Source organism: Danio aesculapii, chromosome 25 (assembly GCF_903798145.1).
Source record: "Danio aesculapii chromosome 25, fDanAes4.1, whole genome shotgun sequence".
NCBI lineage: Eukaryota > Metazoa > Chordata > Actinopteri > Cypriniformes > Danionidae > Danio > Danio aesculapii.
Genome location: NC_079459.1, coordinates 14064262 through 14085024, shown reverse-complemented (window position 1 = coordinate 14085024; position 20763 = coordinate 14064262). Strand labels below are relative to the sequence as shown.

General features: G+C 34.2%; 1 protein-coding gene across 1 annotated transcript in view; it reads right to left on the bottom strand.

The window, feature by feature from the left end:
• The window catches only part of slc41a2a (solute carrier family 41 member 2a), a 28310-nt gene extending 9986 nt beyond the window's left edge, over positions 1–18324 (bottom strand). The window contains exons 1-7 of the mRNA XM_056451795.1: positions 18098–18324; positions 15061–15564; positions 14872–14979; positions 10870–10941; positions 10647–10791; positions 1840–1986; positions 1600–1747 (exon numbers count right to left, since the gene is read on the bottom strand). Coding sequence (XP_056307770.1) covers positions 1600–1747; positions 1840–1986; positions 10647–10791; positions 10870–10941; positions 14872–14979; positions 15061–15402 — 962 coding nt within the window. The 5' untranslated portion in view covers positions 15403–15564; positions 18098–18324. The remainder of the gene's footprint in view (positions 1–1599; positions 1748–1839; positions 1987–10646; positions 10792–10869; positions 10942–14871; positions 14980–15060; positions 15565–18097) is intronic.
• Between the last annotated feature and the right edge of the window lie 2439 nt (positions 18325–20763).

The window sequence follows — 20763 nt, the reverse complement described above, 5'->3', positions numbered from 1 at the left end:
TGGAGATCATAGAGAAACAAGAAAGGGAAGTAAACTTGGAATAGAAATTGCCACTGCCCATGAGGAGAATATAGTCCTTCATAATAGCAACAAGACCAGACACAATGGCGGTGGTTTTTATAGGGCTGATGTAATGACTGGTGATGACCTGATGATGTGCAGGTCCGGGGTAATCAGAATTCAGGTAACTGTAATGGGGTGATTATGGTGACTGTGCTGACTGTGAGTGGAAAGAACCTGGCCTGGCTGTGACACCCGCACTGTTTTTGATTGTTTGGCACCATATTGTGACTGAATAATACGTAGGTTAGGGTAAACACCATCATGTCCTTTCAGCCGTTTTAATCTATCAGCTTTGACATAAATAAAAAGGTATAACTATCTTTAAAGCGCTGATAAAAAAAAGTGCGTGAATTGCTCTAAGTGATGTCACTTCCTCTGTCAGGAATCTCTAGAAGGCATTGAGGCATGTCATTTATTCTTCTCTCATTCATTTGAACAAAAGTTTTAGGATCCACCAAGATTAGATGAATTACGTCAACTCTATTATTGTGATTTTTCAATGAACCTCACATTCACATTTTGAAAACTATAACATGGTGAAAGTGCATAATATATTGTTTTCGACATGACATATATCTGGTTTGAAGTTAGCATCTTGAGCTAAAGCTAAAAACCGTCTGCTCTGTTGTTGTCAACCCTGTTAGTGGGTTTCAAAAGTTTAACGATAAGTTATACAACATTTAGCAACATAATCAAATGTTCCCTATCATATTTATGGGACATTCTACTAGAAAAGTACTTTATTTGTCCCTGAAATAAAAACATAAATACGTTGAATAAAAAGTATGTCATGCCAAAAATGTATAAAATGGACTAATGGTTGATTTCTGTAAGTTGTTCTGTAAAGAAGTATGTAATTCATTTGGTTCTCTGATTTTAGTTTTTTATTAAAAACACTTTTTAAATGTATAAACCTTGTCATTGTCCTCAGCCCAATTGAACTTACAGCTTTAATAATTTTGTTATGCTAACAACTCTTATTTAGAATAAACCTTCAGAAATAGCAAAGTTTAAGTTGTTATCAGTCACATCAGTTGATTAAAAACATGAAATTATAAATAAATTCTACAAATAAATACTACAAATGTATAATAATAATAAATTCACAATTGTCCCCGTGTTTCTGTCAGTCCTGTCACATTTGCATTAAATTTAGCATAAAATGCGTTCAATACACCTTTAAAGCTATGACTCAAAGGAAGTGACATCATTTGATGGAGAAGCTAGATGTGTTCTGTCATTGAATAGTATGATTTTATGCTTGCTTTTGTATGAGTTTTTGAGGAAAACAAGCTTAAAGGCCAGGCCCTGTCAATTTTTTAAGTGAAAATGTATGTTTCTGGTAGAATGTCCCAAATGCACTTTGCATTATATTTCAATAATAATGGAATATTTATTTTTACTTTCATTTCTACAATTGTAGCCATTTCTACATTAGTATCATTCTAGTTTTAAGAAAATGAATTGAAAATGCTCGAAATGTACCCACAATTCTGGAACGAGTATTATATTGATGTACCAAGCTGTGAACATTACCTGCTGATCACCATTGCGGTTATTACTGGCTCCCAGCCAGAAAATAGCAGCTTTTGGCTTTCAGGGTGGTGAAATGAAAGAATCACCCACATCGGTGTTAGGCACAGGAAGAAAAGGCATACCAGGTATGTGATATAAGGGTAAGGTTCTACAAACAGAGAGAGTACATGTTAATGCAACAATGTTTGTAAAGACAGTATAAATAATCCATTGAAAACTAGTCATCGGTCAGCATCTCACCCATGCAGTAAAACAAGCCCTGACTGATGACAGCCAGCAGTCCAAGTGTGATGAGGTCACCAAAACTGGCAGCGATGGGCGTGGCTATGTTATCAGGGTTGATACCCACCTTCTTGGATCCAATAATCACACCAACCATTAAGATGCCTGGAAATATTTTCATATATCCCCAAAAAAAAAGTAAGAATTCATGTTGTGTTATGAAAGTAAAAAATTACAAAACCACAGGTGTAAGGGTGGGGGTTGGGAGTATATAATACCAATAAAATATATAATTTACTTTACCAAAAGTAATTACGAAAGAATCATAAAAAAGTACAGCAATTTTCATAAAAATATTAAGCATTATAGCTGTAATGTCAATTTAAATTGTCATTCTGATCTCACAAGGAAACGTAACCATTTTACGTTTTGTCACTAATTACGTTTTAGTAAGTACGCTTTAGTGGCTAATTAGTACGAATTTGTACGAGTTTAGTCATACGAAAATATAAGATTTAAAAAAGGAGGTGTGGCACCCAACCCCGCCCCAAAACCCAACCGTCATTGGGGGATAAGCAAATCGTACTAAATTGTTCGAATGAGATCGTACAAATTCATACTAATTAGCCACTAAATCAAAAAGTTACGAATTACCTTGAGATTGTGTTGGTTATGTATTTTTTACTTTAATACATTTTTGTTTAAACGCTTAGAAATAACAATTCATTACATTTTCATGAATTGAAATGGAATTAGTTGGGCTGAAGTTTCATCCTAAAGGTAAAACTATTTTAAAAGGTTTGGTTAGGTTAGCTTAGGTTACTTTATTTATACCTGAAGGTAGATCTGTTTTGCAGTCAAGATGTCCTCATTTCATAACAGTGAACTATGGCTTTCCATGAAGATAATGCAACTAAAACAAATTTTCCTCTCGCAATAATCAATTTAAAAAATCATAACGACAGATGTTGCTACTGTACGTGTATGTTTACAGTTTACAGCAGCCACTAGACCAATTACCATGTTTGTAAACATTCAGGTGGCAGAAAGAAACCGGGAGCACTAGCATTTACAGCGAAGGAATGATATCCGATGCCGTACAGAGTTTGTTGTCTTAGAAATAAGATATATTGATTACACATTATATATATATTATTTACATAATGCTTTCAGCATATTATAACAGCTCGTCATCCAGTGATAAGCACAGTGATTGGGCAAAATTAACGTTAAAGTGAGCAGCGTTTATCTGACAGGTCCATTTGCGCTCTGTGTGGTCATGTGCAAGAAATAATGTTCCATGATTACCAGATTCAACACTATGTAGAGCTAAAAACCGAGATTCTGCCGAGCCAAAGACAAAGAAAGAAGACAGAGTTGACGTTATACTAGGCCTGAGTAATTAATGATCAACACGCAAAACGACTGCATTCTGACAGCGAACTGCACCTGTACGACAGGGTATGTGAACTTACACATAGAGGTTGGTTTTATATTCACACATTCTGACTTTCTCATTAATATAATTTCATAAATGTATTATTTGCAAACTCTAAATAGCGAAATCATATTAGCAGCCAATGACTATCAAAGTACAACATTGTTTACAGTCAAATAAACAGTGTGAATGTTGTTTTCATGTCCTTCCGTCTACTCACCACCAGATGTTGCCGTCCTGCTACACTAACACTCATTTCATACAAATTGTTTCAGATTATCACACACATTTCCAATGTTGCACTTCAATTATTACACAGCTATTATTACACCATATGTAAATACCAGGCTTTAACTTCACTCTGGGCAGAGTATTGTTCTACATATAGTTGAAATCAGAGTTATTAGCCCCCCTTTGATTTTTTTTTTCTATTTTAAATATTTCCCAAACGATGTTTAAAAGAGCAAGGAAATTTTCACAGTATGTCTGATAATATTTTTTCTTCTGGAGAAATAAAACTTATGTGTTTTATTTCGGCTAGAATAAAAGCAGTTTAAATTTTTTTTAAGAAACATTTTAAGGTCAAAATTATTAGCCCCTTTAAGCTATATTTTTTGATAGTCTACAGAACAAACCATCATTATACAATAACTTGCCTAATTACCTAATTACACTATCCTGCCTAGTTAACCAAAATAACCTAGTTAAGCCTTTAAATGTCACACAAAGCTGTATAGAAAAATGTCTTGAAAAATATTTAGTAAAATATTATTTGCTGTCATCATGGCAAAGATAAAATAAATCAGTTATTAGAAATGAGTTATTAAAACTAATAAGCTAATAATTCTGACTTCAACTGTATATCCTGTTCATTGATAGCAACTCTATGAAGCCATTTCTTAGTTTCTCTTTTGTTCCATTGCCTTGTTGGATTTACCATTTGCCTTTAGTGTACTCTGTGTTATCTCTTTGCCTGTTGATTTGGCTTACTGTCTGGACTCTTGTCTGATTATTGGAATTCTCGTTTGCCTTGCCCTATGAACTCTGTTCACTGTTGTCTAACCCATTCCTTTCTGATTACTCTTTTGTCTTGTTCTCCATACAGCTGTTGCATGGATTTCATCTCTCTCTCTCTTTCATCTCATTATACAAGTATCATAAAGGTACATATTAGTACGTAAAGATGACTACTCTTCTTTTTAGGTACTAATATGTACCTTTGAGTCAGGGGTTCCCAAACTTTTCAGCCCACGACCCCCAAAATAACAATGCCAGTGATTTGCAACCCCCAAACTAATCTGCTGCATCTGATGCTATTGTGTCTTTAATATAACGTTATCACCCCAGGGGTCGCAAAAAATTCGAAAGGCTGATGGCTTTTTATTTGCATACTGTTTTTTAATGTTTATTATTAACATGTTAACAATGTTACTATTAACAACAATTTTTTTCTCCAGTAGGTTATGGATAAAACACATTAATTTTAATAGTTTAAAAAATGAATTAGATTTCTGCTCATTATTGCGTTTCTACTATCGCGCCTAAAGCGAGTGTGCCAGGGCAAGCCAGGGCCAGACGCGTTTCCACTGTCACTTTTGGGGCCTGATCGGGCCAAATCGTGGCTTCCTCGGGGCCAGCAGCCGGATCCGGCCTGCCGAATACCTTGGGCTAAAAAGGGCCAGCTGGGGCTTCAGAGCGGAGTGGAAGGAAAGGAGGAGTTTGCCAGTGTCTGGTAAAGATGATGTGCGACCATTACACAAGTTTTCCAATCGTACACGAGTACATGCGCCAAAAAAATAAATAGATAAGGGAAAGAAAACCATACAGCTGGTCAGTTTAGGAAAGGATATTCCATAAAACACCTTATAGGCTAGGGGTCTTTTTGCTTATGATTGCCCTTAAGTGTTTGTGCATGAAACGTGCGCATTTAGATGCATGTGTGTGTGTGTGTGAGAGAGATCGGGCGAAAGAGCACTAGCATGATAGCTCTGTTGATGCCGCGAGCAGCTGGGTTTCTTTCTTTCTTTATTTTGGAGATAATACAAAATATGAATACAACAGGAAGACATAAAACTTCCACTTTTGAGGGCTCAACACAATAGTCATATCTAGATAAAATATATAGATAATAGATAAAAGCTATATTGAAATCATTAAAAAAATTACAAACATCGGAATTGTAAAGAATTACAAATAATAATTAATGATATTTATTTATTAGTAAATAAATAAACCAATACAAAACAAACAAAAGCTATAACAATTTAGGTAAATACAATACAAATAATATAAACTGTTTCAAGCCATTTCAAACTTTCATTTTACAAAGGCCTATCTGAAAAAAAGATTTTAGATATTTTCTAAAAACAATAAACAATAGAGGAGTTTTGAAATATTATTTATAAAGAATTTGGATACGATGATATTAAGCAAATCGTCCAAACAGAGCATTTTTTGGGTGAGTGAAACCATCAGAAACTTCTTTTCTGTCATCCAGTCCTGCACAGCACTGCTTTACAAATGGATTGGGAAAAACTGCACATATGTTTTGTTTTTATATGACGTGGTAAAATTTAAAGATGTAATTTTAAATATAGAGCTTTATTATAGCTGCTGAGCGCAATGAAATATAGGTTATAGCCTATATTTTATTACTTGCTTTTATGTCCTGAAACACTTAACGGTTTCCTTTACTGATCTGAACTGATTCATGCTGAACTGGGTGGGTTGTGTGATGTTTGCATGACGCGATGGGAGCTACTAGCCCGACAGTGGAAACGTGACATGATTTCGGCCTCACTGCTCATGCTCCCGGGCTATTGGCTATTGTCCTACGACCCCCCGGGAGATTCCGACCCCCACTTTGGGAACCACTGCTTTCAGTAAACATTAGGTTCCTAAAATGTACCTTTTGGAAAGGTACCTCCCCCATTTCCTTTATTTCTGAGAGTGTGGGTCTATGTGTATCTTTAATTCACAATTTCAGTTTGAGCAATTTGAAGGGTAATTAAAACACAGCTAGTGACGCTTACAAACTAAGCAGGTTTTCTGTTGGTCGACATGCTAAATCCCTGTGATCAACATAATCTGCTATGGGGAATCTTTCACCTTCACACAAAACTCCTAATCCTGTGGATTCCTACTAAAAAGACAGTGGGATAAATGCAAAAATCTAAAAAAAAAAAAAAAAAAAAGTATCTACTGTTGAAGTCAGAATGATTACTGCCTCTTTGATTTCTTTATTTTTTATTATTATTTGTTTTATATTTCCCAAATGATGTTTAACAGAGCAAGGACATTTTCACAGTATGTCTGATAATATTTTTTTCTTCTGGAGAAAGTCTTATTTGTTTTATTTCGACTAGAACAAAAGCAGTTTTTAATTTTTTAAAAACAATTTTAGGGTCAAAATTACTAGCCCCTTTAAGCTAATTTTTTCCCCACTGTCTACAGAACAAACTATCATTATACAATAATGTGTATGTTCTTTGATTTTTTTTGCATCTTTTCTAAATGCAGTGTATTGCATTTTTATCCTTTGTGCGACAAACTAACAATTTAAAGGTAAAGTTCACCCAAAAACAAAAGTTCCTACCTGTTTACTCACACTCAAGTGGTTGTAAACTTAATGAATGACTTTCTTCAATACAAGATATTCTAAAGAATGTTAGAAAAAGCAACCTTTGACATCTATAAGAGGAACAAAACATACTATGGAACTCAATGGCTGCTATTTTCCAAAATTCTTCAGTATATCTTAAACAAGATATAAGATATAATTTGAAAAGTCGGTGTAGAACGAGTAGGTCATAGCTGAATTTTCATTCTGTGTGAACTCTTCCTTTAAGAGTGTTGTAAATGTTTTCTAAGCTTAACCTTGTTTTTCATTTCTGAGGAATTGCTTCTAAGATTCATACTGAAAATCTGATCTATTTTTGGTGATTGCAGATAATTTGAGATAAATGTGACTCGAGGATGCTAGGTCTAAATATGAACCTGTATGGAAAATGGGTTTGCATGGCTAAGATCACAAGCCATGAATCTTTTAGTCATAACCAGCAACCACAAAAACAATGCCTCACTTATTTGATGTCATGAAGCATTTAAAGGGGTCATATTATGTTCTTTAACAAAGTCTTGATTCTGTTTGAGGGGTCTCCTAAATTATGTTCTCTTGATTGGTGTTTCGAAAAAATCCTTATTTTTCACATTGTTTATATTTTTGCAATACCTTACTCCCCAGGCTGGAACAAATGGATCGATTAGTTGATGAAGGCCCATGTTTGATGAAATGTGTTGTGATTGGTTAGCTGTCCTGGTGCATTGTGACTGTAATGTGACTATAATTGTGAAGGTTATATTGTGTTTTAGTATCTGCCACACTGCAAGCAGCAATTTCCACCTGTTCTGGGGGCTGGCGCTGAGCCAGAGAAAGATGAGCACACTACTTGTCAAAAATCAAAACTTATCAGTGTTTTTAATTATATAACATATGTTTAAGACATTTGAATACATACAGTGCTCAGCATATATGAGTACACCCCACACAAATCTCTCATTTAAATTAATATTTTCTATAGAATGCTTTACAATATTATATTTGTGCATATACATTAGTTTAGTCAGCACTAAAGCCAAATCTGGAGCTAATCTAACAAAATAACTTACAATAATAGTTCAAAAATCTGTAGCCCAAATTTATATATTAGGGAAAAATGCATGCATTCATTCATTCATTTTCTTTTCGGCTGAGTCCCTTTATTAATCAGGGGTTGCCACAGCGGAATGAATCGCCAACTTATCCAGCATATGCTTTACGCAGCGGATGCTCTTCCGGCTGCAACCCATCACTGGGAAACATCCATACACACTCATTCACACTCATACACTAAGGACAATTTAGCTTACCCAATTCACCTATGCCACATGTTTTTGGACTTGTGGGGGAAACCTGAGCACCTGGAGGGAACCCATGCGAACATGGAGAGAACATGTTAGGGAAAAAATATTAAATAAAAATTTTAAAAATAGCAAAAATCAAGAGAAACAAAAAATATATAAAATGTTGTTGAAATGTTGTAGTTTGTAAAATTTTTTGCAATATTTTGCATGAATTTAATTGTTTAATCTTTCCATTTCTAAAGATGTTCTGTGACTAAAACATTATTTTAACAAATATATCTGTTTAATAAATCTGTTTTGTTTAAATGCAGCAATATACAGTTGTAGTCAGAATTATTAGCCCCCTGTTTATTTCTTTCCCCAATTTCTGTTTACCGAAGAGAAGATTTTTTCAACATATTTCTAAAAATAATAGTTTTAATAACTCATCTCTAATAACTGATTTATTTTATCTTTGCCATGATGAAAGTAAATAAGATTTGATATTTGACTAGATTTTTTTCAAAACACTTCTATACAGCTTAAAGTGACATTTAAGGGCTTAACTAGGTTAATTAGGTTAACTAGGCAGGTTAGGGTAATTTGGCAAGTTATTGTATAATGATGGTTTGTTCTGTAGTCTATCGAAAAAAGTATAGCTTAAAAGGGCTAATAATATCGACCTTAAAATTGGTTTTAAAAAATTAAAAACTGATTTAGTTCTAGCTGAAATAAAACAAATGCGACTTTCTTCAGAAGAAAAAATATTATCAGACATACTGTGAAAATTTCCTTGCTCTGTTAAACATCATTTGGGAAATATTTAAAAAAGACAAAATAATTCAAAGGGGTGGCTAATAATTCTGACTTCAAATGTATATTACCCATATTTACTGAGAATGGATAAAACTATTCATTTTTAAAATGGGATGTACTCTATGCTGAGCACTGTATATGTAGTAGCAAAATAAAAATAATCAACTTACTCATAAGGTGCATCCAAAATTGCATACTTATGCACTATTCTATGCCATTTTGTAGTATAAATAGTAGTGCATTCACACTAAAAACTCAAAAAATTCTTAAAAGAATAAGTGCACTATACAGTAAATACCCAGATGATGAACTTATTTAACCATTACGAATGAGTGTGGAATATTGAACATTTCATGCACAATTTTGCTCATAGCAGAGGGGGCGGATGCTGATGTTGGATTACTTTATTAATTTATTCCAAAAGAAAAATTCTTCCACGTAAATGATTATGTCAGATGGTAATTGCAAATATACTTATGATAGGTATTATTTGGTAGTTTGGTCATTTATTTGACTTATTTGGCAACTGTTAAAGATCACCTATGGAAATGACTTGAAGTTCCGTTTAGTAAGAAAAATAAGTATTATATTCGGGATGAGACTCACTACATGATTGAGTGTACAAGTCCATAGTGATTTGTGTGCCATTTAGGATGCAAGTATAATCTGAAGATATGTGTTATTCACAACAGATATTTTAGTCAGAACATTTACTTTGTTCTTCTATTTAAGCAGCCTCTTACTTCCCATCAAACAATTTTGTGTTTTAATAGACGTCTAATAGACATCTAAACATAGACAGCTTGGCTAAAACAAGGCTAAACTTGGGCTGTCAGTGAAAATCTAATAAACATCTAAGAATAGCCCAAAACTAGATTAGCTGTCAAATAGACAGATTAGACAGACTTTATATGTGTAGTCATTCATTTCTGTTTATTTGATGACTAGTCTAGTTTTGGCCTATTATTAGACATCTATTAGACATCTATTAGACATCTTTTAAAAACAAAAAAGCTTGCTCATCAATCCTTATGAAGATGTTTAAACAACTACAAATGTGTTCTCACATTTATTTGAGAATCGGGATATCAAATATTTCACAATATGATCAATTTGAGCTGAGATTATTGGTCAAGAGGGTCCCATAGATATACAAGACGTATCTGAGGAGCAACGTTATTGCCATTTTGCTCCTCCCCACCCCAATACTTCCATTTTCTTCTGGAGAAAGTCTTATTTGTTTTATTTCGGATAGAATAAAAGCAGTTTTAATTTTTTTAAGAACCATTTTAAGGTCAAAATTATTAGCCCCTTTAAGCTTTTTTCCGATAGTCTACAGAACAAACCATCATTATACAATAACTTGCCTAATTACCCTAACCTGCCTAGTTAACCTAATTAACCTAGTTAAGCCTTTAAATGTCACTTTAAGCTGTATAGAAGTGTCCTGAAAAATATCTAGTCAAATATTATGCACTGTCATCATGGCAAAGATAAAATAAATCAGTTATTAGAAATGAGTTATTAAAATTGCTATTAAATCTCCTTTTGGAATTGACTTGCCCAAATATACACACTTAACACTGACTTACATTCAAACAGTGAAAAGGCATAATAGGACCCCTTTAAATATAAAAAAGGTTTATATTTGATTGATAAAAGTAATTAGAATCAAAAGTTGTATTCCAACCCTGCAGCAGGGATGCTGTGAATGCCGTCACCACGCTACAACCGCAAAGCAGAGCTACATGGTTTGTAATCAGCTCCCCTTTCAGGATCCATTCAAGAAACGAAGCCACGAGAGCAGCGAGGAAGCCCAGAACGGTTGCTTGTACCTGTAGAGACAAATGAACCTTAACAAAGAGACGAATTTCAAGAATTAAACATTAGATGAGTAAACAAGCTGCATTTACCTGTTTGAGAGCAAGATTTCCTTTGATCAGGTTCCACTTCTCTGTTGAACAGTTCATTCTGCCAACATTCACCTGTAGATATTGAAGAGCTGATTTACTGTTTACTCTTTTAATTGTTGAATACATTATATTACAAAGCTTGACAAAATATTATGCTTAATTTGCTAAAAGTCATTCAAGTTTAACACTCAGACTCAGTAGATGGGCAGATCAATATGAACTAATGTAAATATTATGAATTTTATTAGTTTATCATTTTTTAGTTTTTTAACTAAACATAACAAAAACATTATAAACCTTAACTCTGAACAATTTTATACGAACATATTAACAATTAATAAAATAAATACTATGTAGTTTAAGTATTTTTTCTGTCTTTTTTGTATGCAATGCCATAGAAGAATCCCAAATCTTGGTTGCTTAATTTGATGAACCATCTGATAAAACTTTTATTCATTAATTTTCCGTCAGCTTGTGGAACAGTGCCATGAAATGAACACAATAGATGCTGCATAACCCAGTACTGGGAAACACCCATACACTATCACATTCACACACTACGGCCAATTTAGTTAATTCAATTCACCTATAGCACATTTCTTTGGACTGTGGGGGAAACCGGAGCACCCGGAACATACCCACACAAACATGGGGAGAACATGTAAACTCCACACAGAAATGCTAAATGACCCAGCTAAGTCTCAAACCAGCAACCTTCTTGCCACGAGGCGACAGTGCTAACCACTAAACCACCATCCGACCACTCTCTGATGAGACATTAATTTGACTTTAATTAATGACTAATGTATTTTAAGAGAAATCAAACATTCTAGCGTGACATACTTGCAATCACTCCAAACTAATCAGTTTGTCAAATCAGTTTGTCAGCTGTGAAGAAAATTGTTTTTGGTTCCTTGAAGATTTTGATTTGGGGTTTTGTATTGGCTTGTATACAGTTTGCAATGACTTGTATGCAATTTACTTGTGGAAATACTTAATTCCCTGTTTGGAGTGAACCCAGCATAAAAGTCTCATGATTTTCACCTGTTGGTTTGGCGTGCCTTTAACATGCATCACATAGCATTTTTATGTTTTTATGTGGACAGAGAATTTTAAAAAAATCAAAGCAGGGAAAACTGTGTTTCGAATAACCTGTGACGTCTTTATGCATAGTATATATTTTGAAAAGGGAAAAAACAATAAATCGTTGTGTGAATGCTGTAATGTTGAAATAATTGTCCATTAAAAATGCGTGAAGGTCATGTGAGCATCAGGAAGAACGCAGCATCTCATTCTTCACAGGATGCGTTCTCTGTTCTCTCGGTCTCCTGAGTTCAGTCTTCCAAGGCCATCTGGCAAGACCGGTCTTCACAATAACACAAGTCCGTTCGCAGCGTTCTTGGAATTGAGAAACAGCCCTCGATCTTTGGTTTGTTTTAGGTTGTGGAATTAACCAACCAAAGTCCAGCGTCATCTTAACGTCATAATGTGACGTCCATACAACGTCGAAGTCTAACATTAGTTGACGGTGATCTTTGGTTGGTTTAAATTTGTGGCATTAACTAACCAAAATCCAACATCATATTAATGTCATAATGTCACACCAATACAACGTCAAAGTGTAACATCAGTAGATGCTGATTTTTGGTTGGTTTAAATTTGTGGCATTAACTTCATAATGTGACGTTCATACGACATCAAAGCATAACATCACTAGACATTGATCTTTGGTTGGCTTTAGGTTGTGGAATAAACCAACCAAAATTCAACGTCATCTAAATGTGACGTCGATACAATGTCACAGTCTAACATCAGTTGACGATGATCTTTGGTTGGTTTAAATTTGTGGCAATAACTACCCAAAATCCAATATCATATTAACGTCATAATGTGACGTTCATACAACATCAAAGTGTAACATCAGTAGATGCTTATTTTTGGTTGGTTTTAGGTTGTGGAATTAACCAATTAAAGTCCAACATCATATTAAAGTCATAATGTGACATTCATACAACGTCAAAGTGTAACATCAGTAGATGTTGATCTTTGGTTGGTTTTAGGTTGTGGATTCAACCAACCAAAGTCCAACGTCATCTTAACGTCATAATGTGACGTCCATACAACGTCAAAGTGTAACAACAGTAGATGTTGACCTTTGGATGGTTTTAGGTTGTGGAATTAACCAACCAAAGTCCAATGTCATCTTAACGTCATAATGTGACGTCGATACAACATCAAAGTGTATCACCAGTAGACTTTGATCCTTGGTTGTTTTTTTTAATTTGTGGCATTAAATAACCAAAATCCAACATCATATTAACGTCATAATGTGACATCCATACAACGTAAAAGTGAAACAACAGTAGACGCCGATTTTTGGTTGGTTTAAATTTGTGGCATTAACGTTATAATGGGGCGTCACGGTGGCACGATCGCCTCACAGCAAGAAAGTCGCTGCTTCGAGCCTTGGCTCGGTCAGTTGGCATTTCTGTGTGGAGTTTGCATGTTCTTCCCATGTCTCCAAAGACATGCGGTATAAGTGAATTGGGTAAGCTTGGGTAAGTTTCCCAGTCATGGGTTGCAGCTGGAAGAGCATACGCTGCGTAAATCATGTGCTGGATAAGTTGGCGGTTCATTCAGCTGTGGCAACCCCAGATTAATAAAGGGACTCAACCAAGAAGAAAATGAATGAATGAATGAACGTCACAATGTGACATCCATACAACGTCAAAGCATAACATCTGTAGATGCTGATTTTTGGTTGGTTTAAACCTGTGGAATTAACGTCATAACGTTACGTCCATAAATCGTCAAAAAGTAACTTCAGTAGACATTGGTCTTTGACTGGCTTTAGGTTGTGGAATTAACCAACCAAAGTCCAGCATCATCTTAATGTCATAATGTGACCTTACAATGTCACAGTGTAACATCAGTAGACGGTGATCTTTGGTTGTTTTTTTAATTTGTGGCTTTAAATAACCAAAATCCAACATCATATTAACGTCATAATGTGACGTCCATACAACGTAAAAGTGAAACAACAGTAGACGCCGATTTTTGGTTGGTTTAAATTTGTGGCATTAACGTTATAATGGGGCATCACGGTGGCACGATCGCCTTACAGCAAGAAGGTCGCTGCTTCGAGCCTTGGCTCGGTCAGTTGGCATTTCTGTGTGGAGTTTGCATGTTCTTCCCATGTCTCCAAAGACATGCGGTATAAGTGAATTGGGTAAGCTTGGGTAAGTTTTCCAGTCATGGGTTGCTGCTGGAAGAGCATACGTTGCGTAAATCATGTGCTGGATAAGTTGGCGGTTCATTCAGCTGTGGCGACCCCAGATTAATAAAGGGACTCAACCAAAAAGAAAATGAATTAATGAATGAACGTCACAATGTGACATCCATACAACGTCAAAGCATAACATCTGTAGATGCTGATTTTCGGTTGGTTTAAATCTGTGGAATTAACGTCATAACGTTACGTCCATACATCGTCAAAAAGTAACTTCAGTAGACATTGGTCTTTGACTGGCTTTAGGTTGTGGAATTAACCAACCAAAGTCCAGCATCATCTTAATGTCATAATGTGACCTTACAATGTCACAGTGTAACATCAGTAGACGGTGATCTTTGGTTGGTTTTTTAATTTGTGGCATCAACTAACCAAAATTCAACATCAGGCACATTGATGTCTGTCTAACGTTGGGTTCTGACTTCAACCCGATTTTCATTTCCAACCAAAATCCAATGTCCTGACGACATTGGGGTACAACGTCAATCTGACGTTATGTTGACGTCCTGTGCCTGCAGGGTGTGGACATGGCCTAAGACACCAGCCTTCAAACACTGTCAGAATGTTCAAAATGTCTCTTGCTTCTATTGTGGCAATAAAGTCCATTTTTGGCACTTTAAAGAGCGGTTTCATTTTTTTAACTTTGAAAATAACCTTGCATATTTACAGTTTCTTTGGGTGAGCTATCTCTTTAAGATAAAATATAATCTTACAGCAGTGGAAAGTCTAGAAGCCAGCGTCATCTCCAGGTTTCCCTTTAGGCCCAGCAGAGGTGGGACAAGAATGAAGATCTCAGTCACGTTGCGGAAAACGCCCCAGTGCTGATTGACCAACACAAAGAACAACTATTTACAATTACATTTCAAATCCAGTCCAGAAATCTTCATCTCCCATACATTTACCTGCACTACGTCCAGCAGCATCCCAGCCAGCACCGTACCAAAACCCGCAAGCAGGAATGGAAACAAAATCTGTAAAACCATGGCCCTGATTGACTCACTTGGCATCTCCTGGATATTCTGTGGCTCATCTTGTGATATGTTCACTGTCGCCCCGTAAAAAGCATTGGGAAGCAGCGGATCAGACTCTGAAGGCTCTCTACTGCAGACACGAGTCAAACTGGATGCCCTGTCAAGATGTCCGGTCTCTGGAGAAAGCTGATGGCTATTTTCACTGGATGGCAGGGGAGATGATGTCAGCTCACCCTCTCTCTGATTTACTTCAATGACTGATTCCATCGTCATCACACCTTACCAAATATTTTTTTATGCAGTCTTGAGGTATTTGAACTGATGAGTGGAAGACCATGGATAGATATTTTGTATAAGGAATTTCACTGTTGGATATTCAGAATAAAGATGTCATTAGGGACCAATATAAGATGATTTGATGGTTGCTTGTTTCATCTGAAAAACATAAGTCATAATATAAATATATAAAGATTAAAAATACAAATCTGAATACTTGCATCACTGTTAAATACATACATTACATTATTATTTCCAGTTTGACTCAGAGATGCTATAACCAAAGATCAGCTTTGAAATATTAAACTGAATTGTTCAAAAACTAATGATTTTATTTTGCCAAACAATTATATCCTACAAACTCAGTTTTGGGATGCAAAACTTGAAATGTTTACAGTACTGTTGTATTATACAACTATCAAGTAGGTTAAAATTATAATGGTTATGCTAATTGTCACATGAGAGACGCTGACAACAGAGGTGCGGATACAAATGAAGATTTAATAAAAAGGTCAGGCAAGCAACGGTCACAATGGTGTCACAAACACAGATAAACATGACTCAGCAATCAGAGTGTCAAAGTGAGCTGAATATATGTGTGTGTAATTAGTCCATGAGCAGCATCAGCTATGGGAGTGCAATCAATGGAAATTTGGAGCAGTGTGTGTGTGTGTGTGTGCGTGCCTGCGTGAGTGCGCGCGCGCGTGTGTGTGTGTGTGTGTTGCATGACGGGATTTGTAGTTCATATTGAGGCAGGATTGTAGTTCGTGTGAATTTGAATGTTCTCCAGCAATCTATGATGATTAGATCTCTGGTGGTCGTGACACTGATGAACAATATTATTATATTATATTATATTATATTATATTATATTATATTATATTATATTATATTATGTTATGTTATGTTATGTTATGTTATGTTATAATCTGTTATGTTATATTATATTCTGTTATATTATATTATATTATATTATATTATATTATATTATATTATTTTATTTTATTTTATTTTATTTTATATTATATTATTTTGTATTTTAACACTTGAACTTTTTGTATAGAAAAACATAAGTACATAGTAACGACGCAATTATCATTTTGCACACATTGATTATACTTGTCTGATATATTACTATATAGGAAAAATAAAATGTTCTACTCTATTAAGGCAACAGCTATTAATTTGGCTATTACTTGAAGTCAGTGTTCAGAAAAAAAATGACAATGCAAAATTGGTCAATATCAAATCAAGTTAAATTTGAATAATACTGAACATTTGCTTCACTGTTGGATAAAACACAGAATATTTTACTATTATTATTTCCAATTTTATTTGAAGTGAACTGTAGATCAGGTTTTTAATGTAATTTTATTACACTAATGATATCACACATTTTACATGGCATAAAATATTTACCGTACTGTTGTACAACGTTCATGTCGGTTAAAAATATAATGGTTATAAGGCATAATATTGGCATAATATACACTGTCAGCTTTGTTATTTTGTTATCGACCAGTGGTTTCTATTTATTTACAGTTATAGTTACCATTATGGTACATTAATCTCTGCTCTGTCAACTTTTGATGTTAAAAAATTCAACTGTGCAGTTGAACAAAGTTATATTTATTGACATTTTAGTAGTTTATGACAATAAATTAAATAATAAATCTTTTAAAGAGAATTAAGTCTGTAAAATAATACAAAAATCCTGGCAGATTATAAGCCTACTTTTGTACCTTAATTTACAAAACAACCCCAGACAATACAGTTAAAGTCAGAATTATTAGCCCCTCTTTGATTTCCCCCCCCTTTTTTTAATATTTCCCAAATGATGTTTAACAGAGCAAGGACATTTTCACAGTATGTCTGATAATATTTTTTCTTCTGGAGAAAGTCTTATTTGTTTTATTTCAGATAGAATAAAAGTAGTTTTTCATTTTTTGAAAACCATATTAAGGTCAAAATTATTAGCCTTTTTAAGCTATATTTTTTTCGACTGTCTACAGAACAAACCATCATTATACAATAACTTGCCTAATTACCCTAACCTGCCTAGTTAAACTAATTAACTTATTTAAGCCTTTAAATATCACTTTAACCAGTATAGAAGTGTCTTAAAAAATATCTAGTAAAATATTATTTACTGTCATCATGACAAAGATAAAATAAATCAGTTATTAGAAATTAGTTATTAAAACTATTATGTTTAGAAATATGTTGAAAAAAATCTTCTCCCCATTAAACAGAAATTAGGGAAAAATAAACAGGGGGGCTAATAATTCAGAGGGGCTAATAATTCTGACTTCAACTGTATATCACTTCAAACTATTAAAAATGTCAATAAAAGTCATCTTTTCAAACTTTACAACATCAAAAGTTATTGGAGGAAAGATCAAGTTCCCATAATACAATTCAAAGCATAAATAATAAAATAAAAAGCACTAAATACATAGCACTGCTAATTTACGGATTTTTTAAAGTGTATAAAATACATAGAAATTATCTAAGATATCTAAGATGTCTTGTATATAAAAAACAGAAGCATAGACAACACAATTAGCATTTAGCAAACATGATCATATAGGTCTTACTTTTTAACAAAATTGCTCTACTGTATTGAAGCAATAGCTATTAATTTGGCTTTTATTCTTAACTTTAAGTCAATGATACAATAAATATAACTTACCTCAAAGCAGCAAAGACCTAAAACCAACAAGCTGGAAGTTGTCGAGTACATTTTGTACTCGTTTCTCTCCTGATCAGCCTTCCATACACATTATTAGACTGACTGTGGGACAGTCAATGAAGGTTTGTGGTGAATGCTGTGCTGTCCCCATACGGCCCATTAACTTATTTGGCACACATTTTTTCATTACAAAATAATGACAGACCAAACTGTTGCTGTAGGGTATATGGCTGTGAATGTGGCTATTGGGGTTTAACTGACTGGTAAACAATAATGTATTCATTTGCACAATAACGAGGAAAGGGTTGGAAACTAGTGTTTTCGCTGTGATGCATGACGCCACCCGCAGGACAATTTGAGAACTGCAAGTTAAATCACATTCTTCAAAACATTACTTTTTAATCAAAGTTTTTCTACTGGCTGTTGTATGTACACAGATTAAATAATTTCTTTGATTTAATCTACTAAATTTTATTAACATTGCAAAATTACATAATCATTTAACTGCTCATGCACTTATAACATAACTTGTAACCAGGGGCGGATTTACCCAATAAGCAAGGTAAGTGAGCGCTTAGGGCTCCAGGAAATCTGGGGGCCCCCAAATATAAATTATACCTATAAATTATATATGGTAAGGGTCTAAAAAATACAATTTTTACATACAAATATTACAACTACACAAATACAGTTAATTTGATTTGTGGATTCACAAACTTTATTTGTCAGGATGAACCCTTAATTCAGAGGTAAAATATTTACATTTCTCCTATTTGCATGTTCACAGTTCTTGATACTCGGGTAAACAAATAAAATAGCCCATTTAATATTTTCAGTGTCTCAAAACTCTCAATACAATTTGCCAGTGCAATATTCAGTCATTCATTCATTTTCTTTTTGGCTTAATCCCTTTATTAATCTGGGGTCGCCACAGCGGAATGAACCACCAATTTATCCAGCATATGTTTTACACAGCAAATGCCCTTCCAGCCGCAACCCATCACTGGGAAACACCCACACACACTCATTCACACATACACTACAGACAATTTTAGCACACCCAATTCATCTATAGCGCATGTCTTTGGAGTTGTTGGGGAAATCGGAGCACCCATTTTTCAAAACATACTTTTTAATCAAAGGCTTTCTACTGGCTGTTGTATTTACACAGATGAAATAATTTCTTTGATTTAATCTACTTAGTTTAATTAAAATTGCAAAATTACATAATCATTTACCTGCGCATGCCCTGATAACATAACTTGTAACTGAAAAATTACATTGTGTTTTGTAAAAATGTCTATGGTTAGAAAACAATTAGTATTGTTGATTGAATAATTATGTATTATTATATATGGTGAAATGTGAAATACAATTTCTTATGTAAAAATTTGGATTATGGATAAAAATCTTGACAAAAAAGTTTTAAACATAGAAGACTTTGGCCATGTAATGTCATTGTCATGTTTGTTAATGTGATTAGTGGATTTACAAACTTTTTTTGTCAGGCTGAACCCCCTAATTCAGAGGTAAAATATTTACATTTCTCCTATTTGCATGTTCACAGTTCTTTATACTCAGGCAAACAAATAAAATAGCCTATTTAATCTTTTCAGTGTCTCAAAACTCTCAATACAATTTGCCAGTGCAATATAATTGACATAATTGTACGTAACATTCAGTTTGAATTATATTATTATACAATTTAATCTAATAAGATAAACATTGGTAGCAATGTCGCCTCGCTGTAAGAAGGTCGCTGGTTCGAGCCTCGGCTGGGTCAGTTGGCATTTCTGTGTGGAGTTTGCATGTTCTCCCCGTGTTCGTGTGGGTTTCCTCCGGGTGCTCCAGTTTCAACAACAAGTCCAAAGACATGCGCTAGGTGAAATGGGTAGTCTAAACTAAACTGTCCGTAGTGTATGTATGTGAATGAGAGTGTATGGGTGTTTCCCAGTGATGGGTTGCTGCTGGAAGCGCATCCGCTGCGTAAAATGGATAAGCTGGATAAATTGGAGGTTCATTATGCTTTCAGGGAATTATTAATATAGTAACTAATTGAAATTGAAACTGATTGTAATTTTAACTTTACAAATCATTGACCTAACATCACATTGATTTGATTATTTTGCATATTAATCTAAAACTGAAAAAAGATGCATTAGATTCTTTGTTCTCTGTTGGGTGGGTTTGTTAATTGATAATGCAATTTACTTAGCAATGTAAAATTAAATTGCATAATTACAGCAAAAATAATACTTGAATTACACCAAAAAGATTTTTATTTTCAGATAATAGTGTCAGATGATTTACTTTATTTGTCCCCATAAGGAAATTTCATTTGCATTATACACTCACAGAGACATCTGACATTCCATATTTGGCACTTACAGTTGAAGTCGGAATTATTAGCCCCCCTTTGATTTTTTTTCTTTTTTCTTTTTTAAATATTTCCCAAATAAAATTTTCACAGTATGTCTGATAATATTTTTTTCTTCTGGAGAAAGTCTTATTTGTTTTATTTCGGCTAGAATAAAAGCAGTTTTTAATTTTAATAATTCTAATAATTCTGACTTCAACTGTATATAAATAAATCATATAAAAATGATACCCCTACTCTAAATAAATATATAGTCAACAGGCCATTAACTGCGACTGAGAGAGGAGGA